Below are 13,860 nucleotides of genomic sequence, written 5' to 3'. Positions count from 1 at the left end.
GAGATGTAGTCCATTACCTCGCAGGGCGAGGTTTCCCTGTTGTGCTGGCCAAAGGCGGGCAAATCTTTAATTTTACCCACCCCTACTCTGCGAACGCACAAACCACGACACCTCAGCATGGTGATTTTTCATTGTAATCTGCTCTGGCCACTATCTGGGCCCTTGGGAACCGTTTGCCCAAACATGTCGAGTGTTGTTTCTGGATTCAGAGTGCTGTCGGCTATTCCGGTGGCGCTGGTGGCGCTTTCGTGGAAGTCACCCTGGGACTAGAGCCATGGCCGGTGCTGAGCGGGGTTGGGGTGGGTGTGGAAGCGGCGGTCGTAACCATGGTAGTGGTCTCAGGCTTAGGAACAGCAGTGCCTTCTTGGGGCTCTTCGGCCTTTTCTGCCGTCTTACCTTCGTGAAGACTCCCAGCCCTTTCTGCTTTCTGACCCCGCCTGGTTTCAGTGGGGTCGCAGTGGCTGAACCAAGGTGGGCTGGAGACAGAAATGTGGGCCACTGTGACCTCGGGCATGGAGCTGGCAGTGATGGGGGCGCTCGCGGAAGCACGGGTCGCCCCAGGAGATGACATTGGGCCGCCAAGAAAGCCACCCCGACTGGAGTAGTTAAGGTGGGAGAAACGCAAAGTATTGCATCATAGAGACAGCTAGTAGGAGTGTCCGAGAGGCTTGTGCGCCAGCTGGTCACTAGCTCTCTTCCAGCATGATCCTCCCAAGTCATGGCCACAGGCTCCTCAAGTAAATGCACACCATTCCCTTAGAGGCAAGTCCTCATGGGTTGGGGGTACTCAAACGTCCATGTGAGGTGGTAACACCTAACTGTGTAAAGTAGAGCATACCACTTCCTTATATCAGACTCCAGATCCCAGTGCCTGGAGAAGTATTGCCACCTTAGGGCAGTGAAAACAATAAACCATCAGTCTGTCACATGGGTGCAGGACCTGTCTTAAATGGCCAATAAGCTTTCTCTGCTAGTCAGAACTCTCCCTTGGCCAACTCCGGGCAAGCTGGAGTTAAAGCTGCCTCAGCATTTGATGGAGACGACTCCCAGAACTCACCTCAGGCTTTGGCTGCTACATTCGCCGGCTTGCCTCACGGTCACTGCCTTCTGGTCTCTTTCACCCATAACCAGACTTCCCTTTGCACTTAGCCTTTCTCTGAGGTGTTTATCCAGGGCCCAGGCTGCAGCTACTGAAACCCAACTCCTGCAGTTCTTCCCCAAGGTCCAGCCCTGAAAATCGATGTTTAGGGAGTGACTCAGTCTCCCACAACACTTAGACTTTGAAGGCCCCTCCCCACCCTGGCTGCACCTCCATCCCTCCCTTATACTCTGGAGCAGTGCTTCTCAACCCTCTTTATGCTGACCCTTTAACACAGTTCCTCATGTCGTAGGGACACCAAACAAAATTATGTTCACTGCTATTTCATAACTAATCCTGCTGTTATGAATCATGATGTAAATATCTGTATTTTTCAATGGTCTTAGGTTTTTCCACCCCCAAAAAAGTCATGACCCACATGTTGAGACCTGCTGCTCTAAGTCAATGCCCACCTGTTTGCCTTCTCTATCCCGCCCCAGTCCTAACGTCTATACAAAGAATCCCTGTTCTAAGACCCCTAGACCCTGGAGTTACTTACTCCAAATGCCATCCACTCCACGGTGGCAGGCATGATCTTTAATAAATCAGTTACTGCTCTGGTCCCCTTCCCATTGGAGTCCCTTGCCCAACTGAAGACTCTTCCAGGACAGAGACTAGTCTATTTCTTCTAGGGACATGAAAAAGCAAGTCCCCACCACCACCACCACCACACCCCCACCCCACCCCACCCCCCGCCAGCCCACCTACCCAGGAACAGAAAGGGAGAGAGCTTATTCTGGGATGTGGGCTAGAGGTACAATAATGTCCAAGAGAAGGCTAGAGAAATGTCTCAGGGGTGAAGAGCCCTGGCTGCTCTTCCAGAGGACTTGGGTTCAATTCCCAGCACCCACATGGTGGCTAACAGCCATCTGTAACTCCACTGGCAGGTACTACATACACATGGATGCTCAGACACATGCAAATAAAAACCCCATACACATCAAAAATGTTTTTAAATTAAAAAGAGAAAGGTCAGGGATGGGCCTTTGTGTCTTCAGCAAGAGTCCGTAACAGATGGGTAGAGATGGGCTATGGCTAGCGTTGGTCACAGGCAGCCCCTTAGGGGCCAATGACCAGACTTAGTAGGACAGACAGTAGAAGCCAGCCTGGCATGAGGACTTCCTTGGAGTCATCCCACCTGGCTTAGATGAAACCTAGTTCTTAACAGGCCCAACCACAAGAAGATAATGGCTGGTGTGGAGGTGGCCTCCAGGCCACTCTGACTTCCCACATGACTTACTGTGGGCCCGGGGTAAGTGGCTGCACTTCTAGAGCCTCAGCCCCTCCCATGGGGAGAATCTCTAGGCTATCCTGGGGACGGGACAGAAGCCAGGGCACCACAGACCTCTCAAAGAGGACAGGTCACAGGAGGGCTGAGCTAGGCCAGGACCCTAGAGAGGTAGCCGGCAGCTGGGAGAGCTAGGTCCTGGGAGCTTTTCCCTGTGGTACTGCGGAGGCTGCAGTGCTGGGTCCAAAATAACCAGTTCCAGAGCCACTAGGCAGCCATCCAGCTAACCAAAGGTTTCTCTATCTCTCACGAGGCCATGGATTTTTTAAAATTCCATAAACCTGTCAACCTTCCACGAGCAAACACTGGCCAGGGAGCATAGGGCCCTGGGAAAGGGGCAAGCTTGGGACAATACTGAGTTTCAGGGTCCTCGCAGAGGCCACATCTTCTGAGCTCACTGTTGGCTGAACAAGTAGGAAGAAGAAGACACTCGGGAAATCTGACTCCCTTTATTCTTCAACTACTCAACATGACACTGGGGACACACCACTGTTACTGACACACGACACTCAAAAACAGGACTTCCCTTCCCTCCACAGGGAGAAGTCAAGTGAGCGGGGCTTCCTCTGTGAGGGAAAAGGATTCTGGGAGCCACTCCCCGGACTGGGGGGGTCATAATGGTCTCAAGTCCTCTCCCCGATTCATGGTTCCTTTATGAGCTCCATCTGACCTCCATACTCAACAGCCCTACATTTCCCCTTGGGGTACAGCAGCCCCACCCTCTCTGATGCTTGTACCCCTTTGCCCATGTTGCTGGGGCACTTCCAAGGGCCCTGGCCCAGTGTGGAGTTGGCTCCATTATGCCTTCCAGACTTAACTCTGGTGGACCTTTTCCTGAGCCAGTTACAAGGACTCTGGGTCCTGCAACAGATTCCCTCTGTGGTGTAGCTAGGTCTGAGAGGGAGGTGGGTCAAGAGAACAGGTCTCACCACGAGGTCTCTGCTCTGCCCTTTTCCTACTAGGAAAGCCAGTCCACCACCTATCCACATGGTCCACTGAGAACTGAAGTCAAGACCATAGCCCTCACTTGTCTCCAGGACATGGGAGCATCCTGCTACATACGCTACATCTTAGTCCTCAATAGTTTACAGTCAGCCATGTTACACTGACTGCCTCCCCCCAGCAGTCTTCTGATGACAGACTTTCAGACCTGAGTCTGAGGGAATCTGCTCCTAGTTTTACAAAGGATACCTCTCTCTCTAGTTTCTGCTACCACCTTAGAAGGAGACGAATCAGCTTATACTTAGGAGAGTATCTACTCCATTTTATAGGGATACCCCCTTTACCAGCATTTCTGTCAATATCCAGACAGGCTCCTCCCTGACTCCATGGTGCCCCCCCCCCCAGCTGGTACTTGGGTCTCTAGGAAGGCTCTCTCTGTAACTGTATAAGGCCTGCCTCTTCCCTCTCCCCAGGAGGACCGGCATTTTTCTCCCAGTATTCTCAATTTTGGTCCTTTAAATTTTGAGGGTCATCCACTTGGGGACAGGATAGATGAAGGATGATGGGTCTCTACCTTTTAAACTTTTGGGTAATGGAATTAGAGGACTTTTCCACAGCTTTGTGGGGATCCAGGTCACTCTTCTGGGCACAGGACTCCTAAAGATCATATCACTTGGTGTCTTAGTCCTCCTACTCTGGACAGAATGTCACTAACGCCAGCACTGGGCTAAGGACACTCCCTTTGCAACCCAAATATGGGGGAGAGTCCTTCCCATCCTTAAGGGTCTTTGTTACAGATGTTTCTTGCCAAAGTTTTTCTTCAACCACTTTATAGGACAACTGTCTCTGCTCCGTCACAGAGCTCATGTGAGCAGGTTTGGCTGGATTAATGAAGTGTCTTGCCCGTGGTGTCTGAGGAGGAGACGGGTGTGGTAGGGGAGCAGTTCTCATCCTTTCATGTCCTCCACTGGATTCTGGCTAAGGAGAGAAACGCCAAAAGAATCAGGTGGAGTCTGTCCCTTCCCAGTGCCAGGATCAAATCTGATCACCCCATCTCAGGGGCATCCAAGTACTGGGGATGAGGAAGGTGGTCAAGTTTCCATTGTCTCTTCAGGGACTCTGGTCCAGTCTGTGCCGTGTCAGGACATCCAGCCTGGGCAGCCTGGCTCATCCTGCAGGCAGCCTTACATGGAGTTCACACAAAAGGCTGAGGTTTAAATCATGTTGCTGGTGAACCAAAGCTGTCTATTGTGTCGTCTTGCCATCCCTGGTCACCACAGAGAACCCACAAGTGGCTCTCACGAACTTGGAGAAGTCCAGGGAGGACAAGTACATACAAGCCTGGAGTCTCTGAAGGAATTTATTCTTTGGAAGTTGACTAGCAGCAAGTGGCTCTCCACTGAGGACAGGATTCGAGGAAATGGGACGCCACTGCAGTAAGACTTGTGGCAGTTAGATTCCAGGTAAAACCTGTGAGACCTGAGAATGTGGCAGAGGCCCCTTGAAAGCCCAGAGGCCTCTCAGAGTAGACATCTCCAGCTGGGCTGGGGAGAGGCTGGTCCTGCCTGTCTGAGGAGGACCCTGGCGGCCTGAACTGGGATCTGCTTGCACTTGAAGTTTAACAAGCTCCCAGGGGGAGGAGAAACTGGCCAGCTTCCAACTGCAGTTTCTCCACCATGCTTTGCTTCCCTTCAAACAAACATAACTTTCCCCTAATAGCTGAGGTGGTTTCTCAACATTTTCTCAATATTCTTACACTTAAGGTTTGTTATGCACCCCAAACTCCAGCCCTTAAAATGGCTTGTCATTTTAGGGGGGCTCTTACTTATAAGGAACCCCCTCAGTCTTCCTTCCCTTAGTACATACGATTTACCAAAATCCCCCAGTGCAATGGAAGTCTTGTCCCACCTGTGTGTCTGGAAGCACCTAGTCATTTCCTCCCCATTTCTCTTCTAGCTCAACTGAGTTTCCACACAACTTCCCTGCTGAGCACTTTTCTCTGTCCAAGGCTGCCAGGAGAGAACAAATACTAGGAAGAGTTCAGGTGTTTCCTCCATCATCCAGGGCACCTCACATGTCAGTGCCAACTGTATTCCCTATACCTCTCCCACCCGAGGATTCTGATAAGGATTTTGATACAGTTTTATGGGTTTGTCTAGAGACGTGTTAGAACCTCTTCCTACAATTAATAGGGCTTTTACCCACTATGGTTTATAGGATTTCTCTGCTACAGACTTAAAGGGCTTTGTTTCCTACATATTTATAGGGCTTCTAATCCAGCAGTTTTTCTCTACGGCTTATAAGTGGTTCCCACCCACAATCTCATAGGCTTCTCTTTGCTGATGCAAATGCACTATTTCTTCCCAGGGTTCTTGACCCTCCACTTTTCTATGATCTGATGAGGCCGGCCTCCTTTCCCCACAATTTCTCAGGAGAGAGAGGACCCTGGTCTCCAAACCTACTTCACAGGGAGACACCTGGGTGACAGCTCCTGTGCAGGAGGAGAGCTGCAACTTCTGTGAAGCCGTCTCCACACTCAGGGCACAGATAGGGCTTTTCCTCTGAGAGAGTTTTAGGACTTTCCTCTTCCCTGTGGCTGCTGCTCTTTGGGGGGGTAGAGGCCTCTCCCTCATCTTCCTGGTTTGTGGACAAGGTAGCTGGCTCTGAAGGGGGGTCCTCAGAAGTGGGGGCCCTTTCTTGAGTGTGGGTTTCCTGGTGGCGGGTAAGAGCTAGTCGATCGAGGAAGGAGGCCCCACAATCAGAACAGCTGTAGGGTCTGGCCCCCAAGGGGCTCCTGAGGTGCTCCAGCAGCACTGAGGAGCTCTTCCCCAGCTCCGAGCTCTTCTGGGACTTGCCACCCGCATGGACTTTCTGGTGCTGCAGCAGCTCAGAGCTCAGGCCAAAGCTTTTTTTGCATTCCGGGCATTTAAAGGGCTTTCCACTTAGGAAGAGACTGGGCTCTGCCCCTTCCCCAAGGCCAGTCCTACACTCGGGAAAGAGAAAGGGCTTTTCATTGCCGTGGGTGAGCTGATGTTGCAGGAGCACGGCCCTGTCTAGGAAGCTTTCTCCACAGTGGGAACAGACATAGCACTTGGAGGACAGTGGACCCTCTGGCACTTTCAAGGACTGTCCTGAGGGGTCAGCTCTGCCCTCCGAAGCACCTGGGTGTGAATTGCCTCCAAAGGGGAACCTGGGGGAGCGGAACTGCAGAGGCTTGGGGGCGGGGTGTGCTATGAGACCGTCTGCATTTTTGTAGGGGTTTTCTCCAATATGAACCCGCTGGTGCTGCATGAAGATGCCCTCATCATTGAAGCCCTTCCCACAGACCAGACACTTGTGGGGTTTGGCTCCTGGTGGCGGGGTCAGCAGGGCAGGATCCCCAAGCCCTAGCAAGCTGTCACTCTGAGCTCTCCGGGCAGGTGTCTTGCCTCTCTCATGGATCACGCGGTGCTGCTCGAGCTCCTGAGCCTCCAGGAAGGCCTTGCCGCAGTCCGAGCACACGAAGAGGTTCTCGTCCATGTGTGTGCGGACGTGCGTGATGAGGTTGGAGCTCTGGCTGAAGCTCTTGCCGCACTCGGGACACTTGTAGGGCTTCTCGCCCGTGTGCGTGCGGCGGTGTTGGATGAGGTGCGAGCTTCGGATGAAGCTCTTGCCACAGTCAGAGCACTTATAGGGCTTCTCGCCGGTGTGGATCCGCTGATGGCGGATGAGCGTAGAGCTCATGATGAAGCTTTTGCCGCAGTCGGCGCAGATGTACGGCCGCTCCCCACGGTGGATGCGCTGGTGGTTGATGAGGTTGGAGCTGACGCTGAAGCTCTTGCCGCACTCGGGGCACTTGTAGGGCCGCTCACCTGTGTGTGTGCGCTGATGGCGCAGCAGCGTGGCGCTCAGCGTGAAGGTCTTGCCACAGACGGGGCACTTGAAGGGGTCCTCCCGGAGGTGCGTCCGCTGGTGCTTGATGAGCGTGGAGCTGTGGCCAAAGCTCTTGCCACACTCCAGGCACTCATAGGGCTTCTCCCCAGTGTGAGTGCGCTGGTGCTGCGTCAGCTCTGAGCTCTGGATGAAGCTCTTGCCACACTCGGTGCAGCGATATGGCTTCTCCCCTGCGTGGATCTTCTGGTGCTTGAGCAGGTTGTGGTTCTGACCAAAGCGCTTGCCACACTCGGGGCACTTGTAGGGCTTTTCACCTGTGTGTGTGGCCTGGTGCTGGATGAGGTCCGAGCTGCGGTAGAAAGCGCGCCGGCACTCACCACACTTGTAGGGTTTCTCGCCAGTGTGGGACCGCTGGTGTTTGATGAGGTTGGTGCTTTGTGTGAAGGCTTTCTCGCACTCTGTGCACTTGTAGGGTTTCTCACCCGTGTGCGTGCGCTGGTGCTGAACCAGATTGGAGCTCCAGCTGAAGCACTTGCCACAGTCGGGGCACTTGTAGGGCTTCTCCCCCGTGTGTGTGCGCTGGTGCTGCACTAGGTGGGAGCTCTGCGTGAAGCTCTTGCCACACTCGGAGCATGTGTTGGGCCGCTCCCCGGTGTGGATGCGCTGGTGCCGGAGCAGTTTGGACCACTGACTAAAGCTCTTGCCACACTCATTACAGATGTACGGCTTCTCAGCCCCAGAAGGGCGGCCCTGCACCAGCTCCCGCAGGCTGGGTTCACTGGCAGTGACTACTGGGGTGCTGTTCCAGGTGGTCAGGGTTCCCCACTGCCAATTGGTCTCACAGGCCTTGGTCCACTCAGATGGGGAAGGGACTACCTCAGAGGCTGATGGGTCCATAGGGGTCTGGTGGTCTAAGGGGTTGGAAGAACCCAGTGGGGCTGGGGAATCCTGAGGGGCTGAGGCATCCTGGGAGGGGCTCTCCAGGGGCATCTCTGGTGGGTCCTTGGATTCTGGACTCTGAGCTGGATCTCCCAAGATGATCTCCTCCTCAGAACTTTCCTGCTGAGGGCTCTCCTCTTCATTCCCACTTTCAGCACCTACAGACAGAAAGGGAGTCTCCAGCCCTCATCTCCTTTCGGAACATGGGATCTGGTCTCTCTTCCCTCCCCTGTGATTGCCCAGAGTCGGGGCCCTCCCTGAGCCAGGGCCACTGTCTCATCAGAGCCACAGTCCCTTGTGCCCCTCACCTCGGTGAGCATTGTTCCGGATCTCTTCAGGACCCTGCAGATCTGGGCCCCACAGCACTGTCTCAGGCTCCATCCCAGAGCTCCCGACTGCGAAGGTTCCAGGGACTCTGGTGGGGAGAGATGGGCACACAATTCCACTTGGTTTTGTGCTTCTCTTTGTGCGTCCACTGATGTGACTCTCAGTGGCCTGCTGCTCTTTTTTCTGGCACCATCTCTCCCTGAGCCCCGTGGCCCCAGAGGCCTGGTTCCAAACACTGTAGATCTTAAGATCGCAGTGAAGCAACTCAGTGAATGGAAAGAGTCAATTAAAAACTCGTCAGTCATAACCCTTTGTACCTAGATTGAAGGCTGGAGCGCTATCCAACATTCACAGGGGAGGCAAACTTTCACCCCACACATCCCATGCCCAGAGGCCTGGAAATGTGTTATTTTGCAAATCAGACAAAGCTCATTAAGACTCCAATTTTCTTCCTTTATGGGACTGCTAATTGAGACCAATAAACTTTTCCTTTATGAGCCCCAGAGAGAACTGAGACTGACGGTTTTTAAAGGGTTAAAAAAAGTGTCCCTGGAGGGACAGAGACTCACAGGACTGGAGCACTTTGCCACCATCTAAGCACAGAAAGGGGGTCAGCCTCGGGGTGGGAAGGTGAGGTCTGAAGTCGGGGGCTCCTACACAAGACTTGGGGAAGGGAAAGGGAGAGGAAAAGGGATGCCTGGCTTGGTGGCATGCTTGGGGGAAACAGGAAGATCAGAAGTTCAAGGTCAGTCTCAGCTACATGAGATCTTGTCTCAAACAAAATGAAGGAGAAGGGGAAGGAAGAAAGATGGCGAGCTGGTGAGCAAGTATCCCCCGGGAGGGCACGGTGACTATCAGGGGTCGCTCTTTCTCTCACTGCCTTGCCTTGGGAGACTCAGGAATCATTTGTCCATTTTAGAGATTAATACAGCAACACTGGGGGAGATAACTCCACGGCCCCAACCTGGAAAATAACAGAGCTAAGACCACAAATGCAGTGCTCTGTGTCTGGCTTGCCCCTATGCCTGAAAGCACCGAGTGACCTTGACAGTCACATGAGACTCAAACTTGTGGGCTACTGGCAGGAGAATGAGGAGTAGGGCTCAGAATGAGCCCTGACTGTGAGAATGAGCTGGAGAAATTCCGGGGAGGAGCTGGATCCAGTGATGAGGTCGGAGAAAATGGGTCTCTTGAGCTCTAGGTAATGCTGTCCCCAAAGCCATCCATTACCAGACCCTCCCGGGGACCCATCCCTTCTGCCCCGTTCTGTTGGTCGATGCTTTTTATCACACGCCTAGGACAGGCGATCAGTAAAAACTTCGCTGGATGACTGAATGAACTAGACATAGACACCCCTTGCTCCCGGAAAACCTATTTGGTTCAAAGGGACGTCGGAAAAGGAAAGCAAGTTCAGAGTGAGCCCCCTGGGGCTCAAAATCAGGGATGCTTCCCAGGAGAGAGAACAGGACCACAGGAGCAAACTGCAGGAGGGCGCTCACATTTACACATGTAACAGATCCCTGGAAAGGCCTAGACTTGGGGTGACAGTGTGGATAGGTACTTTGTGCACAAAAGCTCTCCAGGAGGCAGCTGGTAGGTGAAGCTGTTGAAACAACAGACAGCTAGCTGACCAGTGCAAAGGAGCAGCAGCAGAAACAGAAGTTAATGGAAGAAAATGAATTTCATCTCCACAGTCTCCCCCGACCTGTGTCTTTAGGGGAGATGAAGACCACTGGAGGCGCCTCCCCGGATGGGGGAAAGGCACTCTGCGGAGCAGACCGAGGACAGGTAGGAGCTCGGGTACTTGGACTGAGTGAGAAACTTCAACTCCGGGGCCTACCTTAGAAGGGAAAGGGTTAATGACAAGGCCACAGGCGAGAAGTAGCGAAGACAGGGAGGCGAGAAGTACTGGGAAGCAGCCCAGGCCGGGCAGCGCCAGCCCCCGGCGGACCGAGGCGGGAAGGACGGCCCGGGGCGGCTGCCGGCCCGCGGAGGTGCGCGCGGCCCAGGGTGACCCTGACAAGGAGGCGGCGGGACCGCCCTCGACGCCGCCCCCCGCACCCAGGCGGACCCGGGCTCCAGCGCTCCCGGCCCGCAGCGCCGACCCCGTCCCCGGCTCCGGAAGGCCGGCCGAGCGGCCAGCGTCCCCTCCCCGCCGCGGACGCCCAGGCTTCCCGGGCCCCGGAGAGCGGCGGCCCCGGCCGGCCCCGCTCTCCCGGCGCGCGCGCCTCCCCTCCCCCACGGCGGCCCTCGCGCGGTTCCCACAATCCCCCGGCCGCCGCCCCCGCCGCCCCCGGCCCGGCCTGCGCCCCGCACCCGTCGCCGCCTCCTTGGCCCTATTGTTCCCCGGCGGCTGTCCCGGGCCTCCAGGCCACCCCGGGGACCCAGGCGGCCCCGACTCACGGCTGTGGGGTCTGGGAAAAGCCGGAAGACAGAGGCCAGCCCCAGGGGACTTAACCCCTTCAGCGCCCTGCCTCGGGGGACGGGCTGGATGCCGAGAACGCCAGGGTCCTTCTCCAGGGGTGATTCCAGGCTGAGGACCCGGGGACCAGTTCAGGGTGACTGGGACGGAGCAGGAAGTGACCCCAGCTTCCCGGGCCCCTCTAGCCTGGAGTCAGAACATCAGCTCTATGGGATTTAACCCTTTGCCTCCCGCAGCATGGGAAAAGAACGGGGAGGGGAGTGCGGGAGCAAGGAGGCGGCTGATGACGCCCCTCTCCCGGGGTCTAGCGGGGTCGCGCAAGATCAGCTTCGGAGGGAGCTCAGAGGCCGGCGAGGGTCTCTGGATTTCTGGCCGTGCTCTCTCTCTCTAACGGCTCGGCCAGCCGCCCCGTTAAGCGGATCCCCTGAGACCGGCCTTTGTTTGGACTCACCCTGGGAGGGGGCGGGCATGCCTGAGTTAGTGACTAGGAGTGGGAGCAAAGGTTAGGTGGTCCACACCCGGTCCAGCATGAGAGCAGAAGCTGAAAGGCCAGGCAAGACTAGCCTGGGCTACGTGGCCCCGCCCCCCACCCCCTTTGTCCAACTACCCCCTACCCCTGCCATCCCCCCCACCTCCTCCCGTCCTGTCTCCTTAGAGGAGGAAACTGAGACCCTGGGTGGCAGCAGAAAAGCCAGTGTAGGGTCCCTGGCAAGGGTGGGCAAGCATTATTCCCTGCATCCCAGGGTAAGGTATCCAATTCACAGCAGGGCAATCCTTCCAAAAACCTAGGAAGCCAGAAGTTGTGATGAATGCCTGTAATTCTATTGCTCTGGAGGCGGAAGCAGGAGGATCAGCAAATCCAAAGTCCGCCTGGTCCACATAGTTCCAGGCCAGCCAGGGCTGCATAGTGAGACCCTGTTTCAAAACAACACAACGACCTCCCAGGACCCAGGTAACTGGATTCCCAGAATTTTCCACCTTGTGTCTCATTTTCTCCTCACCACAATCCTGAGAGAGAACTCTGAATCATCCATTTTACAGACAAGGCGATCAAGACATGAGGTGTGAGGGAGAATGCGTAAGTCCACATTTTTAAGTGAACGCAGGAGTGAGGAGACCCGAGTGGAACAGGAGTTGAGCTTTCTACCCTCAAAAAGTTTAACAGTAGTCAGGCTTGGTGACACATACCTGTAATCCTCAACCATTAGCAGGCTGAGGCAGGAGAATCAAGAGCTGGGGTTAAAGGTCAGCCTGGGCTACACAACAGGACCATAAACTAAAGTTCCAGGCCCTGTGTGGGAGTGCATAGCTGTGATGCTAGCACTCTGGAGGCTGAGACAGGAGGATCACTGTAAATTTAAGGCCAACCTAGGCTACATATTGACAGCCCTGGGTTGAAATACCAATAAATAAATACTGACTTATGATAGTGAATAACATGTTCAAGTTTTTTTTTTTTTCTTTGTTTTTCGAGACAGGGTTTCTCTGTATAGCCCTGGCTGCCCTAGAACTCACTCTGTAGACCAGGGTAGCCTCAAACTCAGAGATCTGACTGCCTCTGCCTCCCAAGTGCTGGGATTAAAGGTGAGCACCACCACTGCCTGACTAACATGTTCAAAATTTAAAGACTGCTCTACTTAAAGAATCCATGAGAAAATTGCTTCAGTTTATGAGCTGCTAGTTTGGGAAATGTACCCCCTGTCAGCAATCTTGCCCAAGATAGATGACTTCCCAGACTAGTTGAGCTGCCTCTGTTGTTTTTGCAAGACAATGGGTCCTGGTAACTAACTACTAGCTTTGGTGTTTAAAAACTGCTTTGCGGCCGGGCGGTGGTGGCGCACACCTTTAATCCCAGCACTCGGGAGGCAGAGCCAGGTGGATCTCTGTGAGTTCGAGGCCAGCCTGGGCTACCAAGTGAGTCCCAGGAAAGGCGCAAAGCTACACAGAGAAACCCTGTCTCGAAAAACCAAAAACCAAAAACCAAAAACCCAAAACCAAAAACCAAAAACAACAAAAAACCCACAACAACAAAACACTAATAGTCAGACTGGTGAATCTCTGAAAGACCCCAGACCCATAACAGACGTGTGCGTGTGTGTGTGTGTGTGTGTGTGTGTGTGTGTGTGTGTGTGTGAGAGAGAGAGAGAGAGAGAGAGAGAGAGCATGTATGGTGTACACACATGTGTGCAATGCATAAAGAAATCATAAGAGAATGTGGAAAGAAGCATCAGACCGGGGTGGTAATAGGAGAGCTGAGTATCTAACAACCCAAGTGTCAGAAATGGCAAAGGGATGCAGTTCCCTTGGTATCTAGGGTTTAGATGTGGCTTCTGGCTTCCCAGCGCCAGCTCCCTTAACTCACTTTTCCACGGGGCACTTCTCTAGCTTGTCTCTGGTTCTAGTCTCCTTAACTCCTCCCACACAATCAGACCTTTGCTCACCGTGGTTCCCGACCGCCCCTGTTCCTCATACCCTGTGACAGGGAATTCAAACATTCTTTTTACCTGTCACTCTACATATATGCTATTGTCAGCTTTACTTGGGCAGGGCTTTGCTTTTGTGTTTACTGCTGTGTCCCCAGGGCCCACAACTTTTGTAGCGTGTGCTCAATTTGTTGAACAGACTGCAAAAGCTGGGCCCAGCCCTGGGGCGGGGAGAAACCCGAGAGCTGCTGGCTGGAGGTGCAGAGAAGAGGTTAATTAGTCCAGCAGAAGCTTTGTTTGTTTGCTTTCTGTTTTAGCTGGGTTAATTGCTACATTTAATAATCAGTACATAAAAGCCACGTGTAGTGTTTGCACCTGTAGTCTCAGCCAAATTGGGAAACTGAGGCAGGACGACCACTTGAGTCTAGAAGTTTGAGACCAGTTTGGACAACACAGTTAGACAATCTCACAAGATTCACATCTGAATTCTCTGCTTCTCTGGAAAATC

At 53.9% G+C, this 13,860-nt stretch overlaps 2 protein-coding genes across 3 annotated transcripts in view; both read right to left on the bottom strand.

Moving 5' to 3' along the window:
• Window positions 1–2,859: 2,859 nt before the first annotated feature.
• Znf629 (zinc finger protein 629) lies at window positions 2,860–11,095 on the bottom strand. Of its 2 annotated transcripts, none has more exons than XM_059266377.1 (3): window positions 10,911–11,095; window positions 8,489–8,595; window positions 2,860–8,338 (listed from the first exon to the last, which is right to left on the bottom strand). In XM_059266377.1, exons 2-3 carry the CDS (start codon window positions 8,559–8,561, stop codon window positions 5,832–5,834), a joined length of 2,580 nt encoding a protein of 859 aa, XP_059122360.1. In that variant the 5' UTR covers window positions 8,562–8,595; window positions 10,911–11,095; the 3' UTR covers window positions 2,860–5,831. The 2 variants fall into 2 exon arrangements, with proteins under 2 accessions (XP_059122360.1, XP_059122366.1); XM_059266383.1 differs by lacking the exon at window positions 10,911–11,095 and adding an exon at window positions 10,348–10,441.
• Window positions 10,344–13,860, bottom strand: part of LOC131906706 (basic proline-rich protein-like) — a 37,403-nt gene continuing 33,886 nt past the window's right edge. The window contains exon 3 of the mRNA XM_059257464.1: window positions 10,344–11,040. Within this exon, the coding sequence (XP_059113447.1) occupies window positions 10,344–11,040 (697 nt within the window). The remainder of the gene's footprint in view (window positions 11,041–13,860) is intronic.

This window comes from Peromyscus eremicus, chromosome 1 (genome assembly GCF_949786415.1).
Source record: "Peromyscus eremicus chromosome 1, PerEre_H2_v1, whole genome shotgun sequence".
NCBI classification, from domain to species: domain Eukaryota; kingdom Metazoa; phylum Chordata; class Mammalia; order Rodentia; family Cricetidae; genus Peromyscus; species Peromyscus eremicus.
The sequence above is the reverse complement of the archived record's forward strand: the minus strand, read 5'-3'. Positions and strand labels throughout refer to the sequence as shown.

What these genes read in the sequence shown, in the direction of transcription:
- Znf629 (XM_059266377.1), bottom strand. Translation starts at nt 8,561, where the DNA reads ATGGAGCCTGAGACAGTGCTGTGGGGCCCAGATCTGCAGGGTCCTGAA. An exon ending in CCGGAACAATGCTCACCGAG is followed by an intron (nt 8,339 to 8,488) that starts GTGAGGGGCACA and finishes TTCTGTCTGTAG; the next exon opens with GTGCTGAAAGTGGGAATGAA.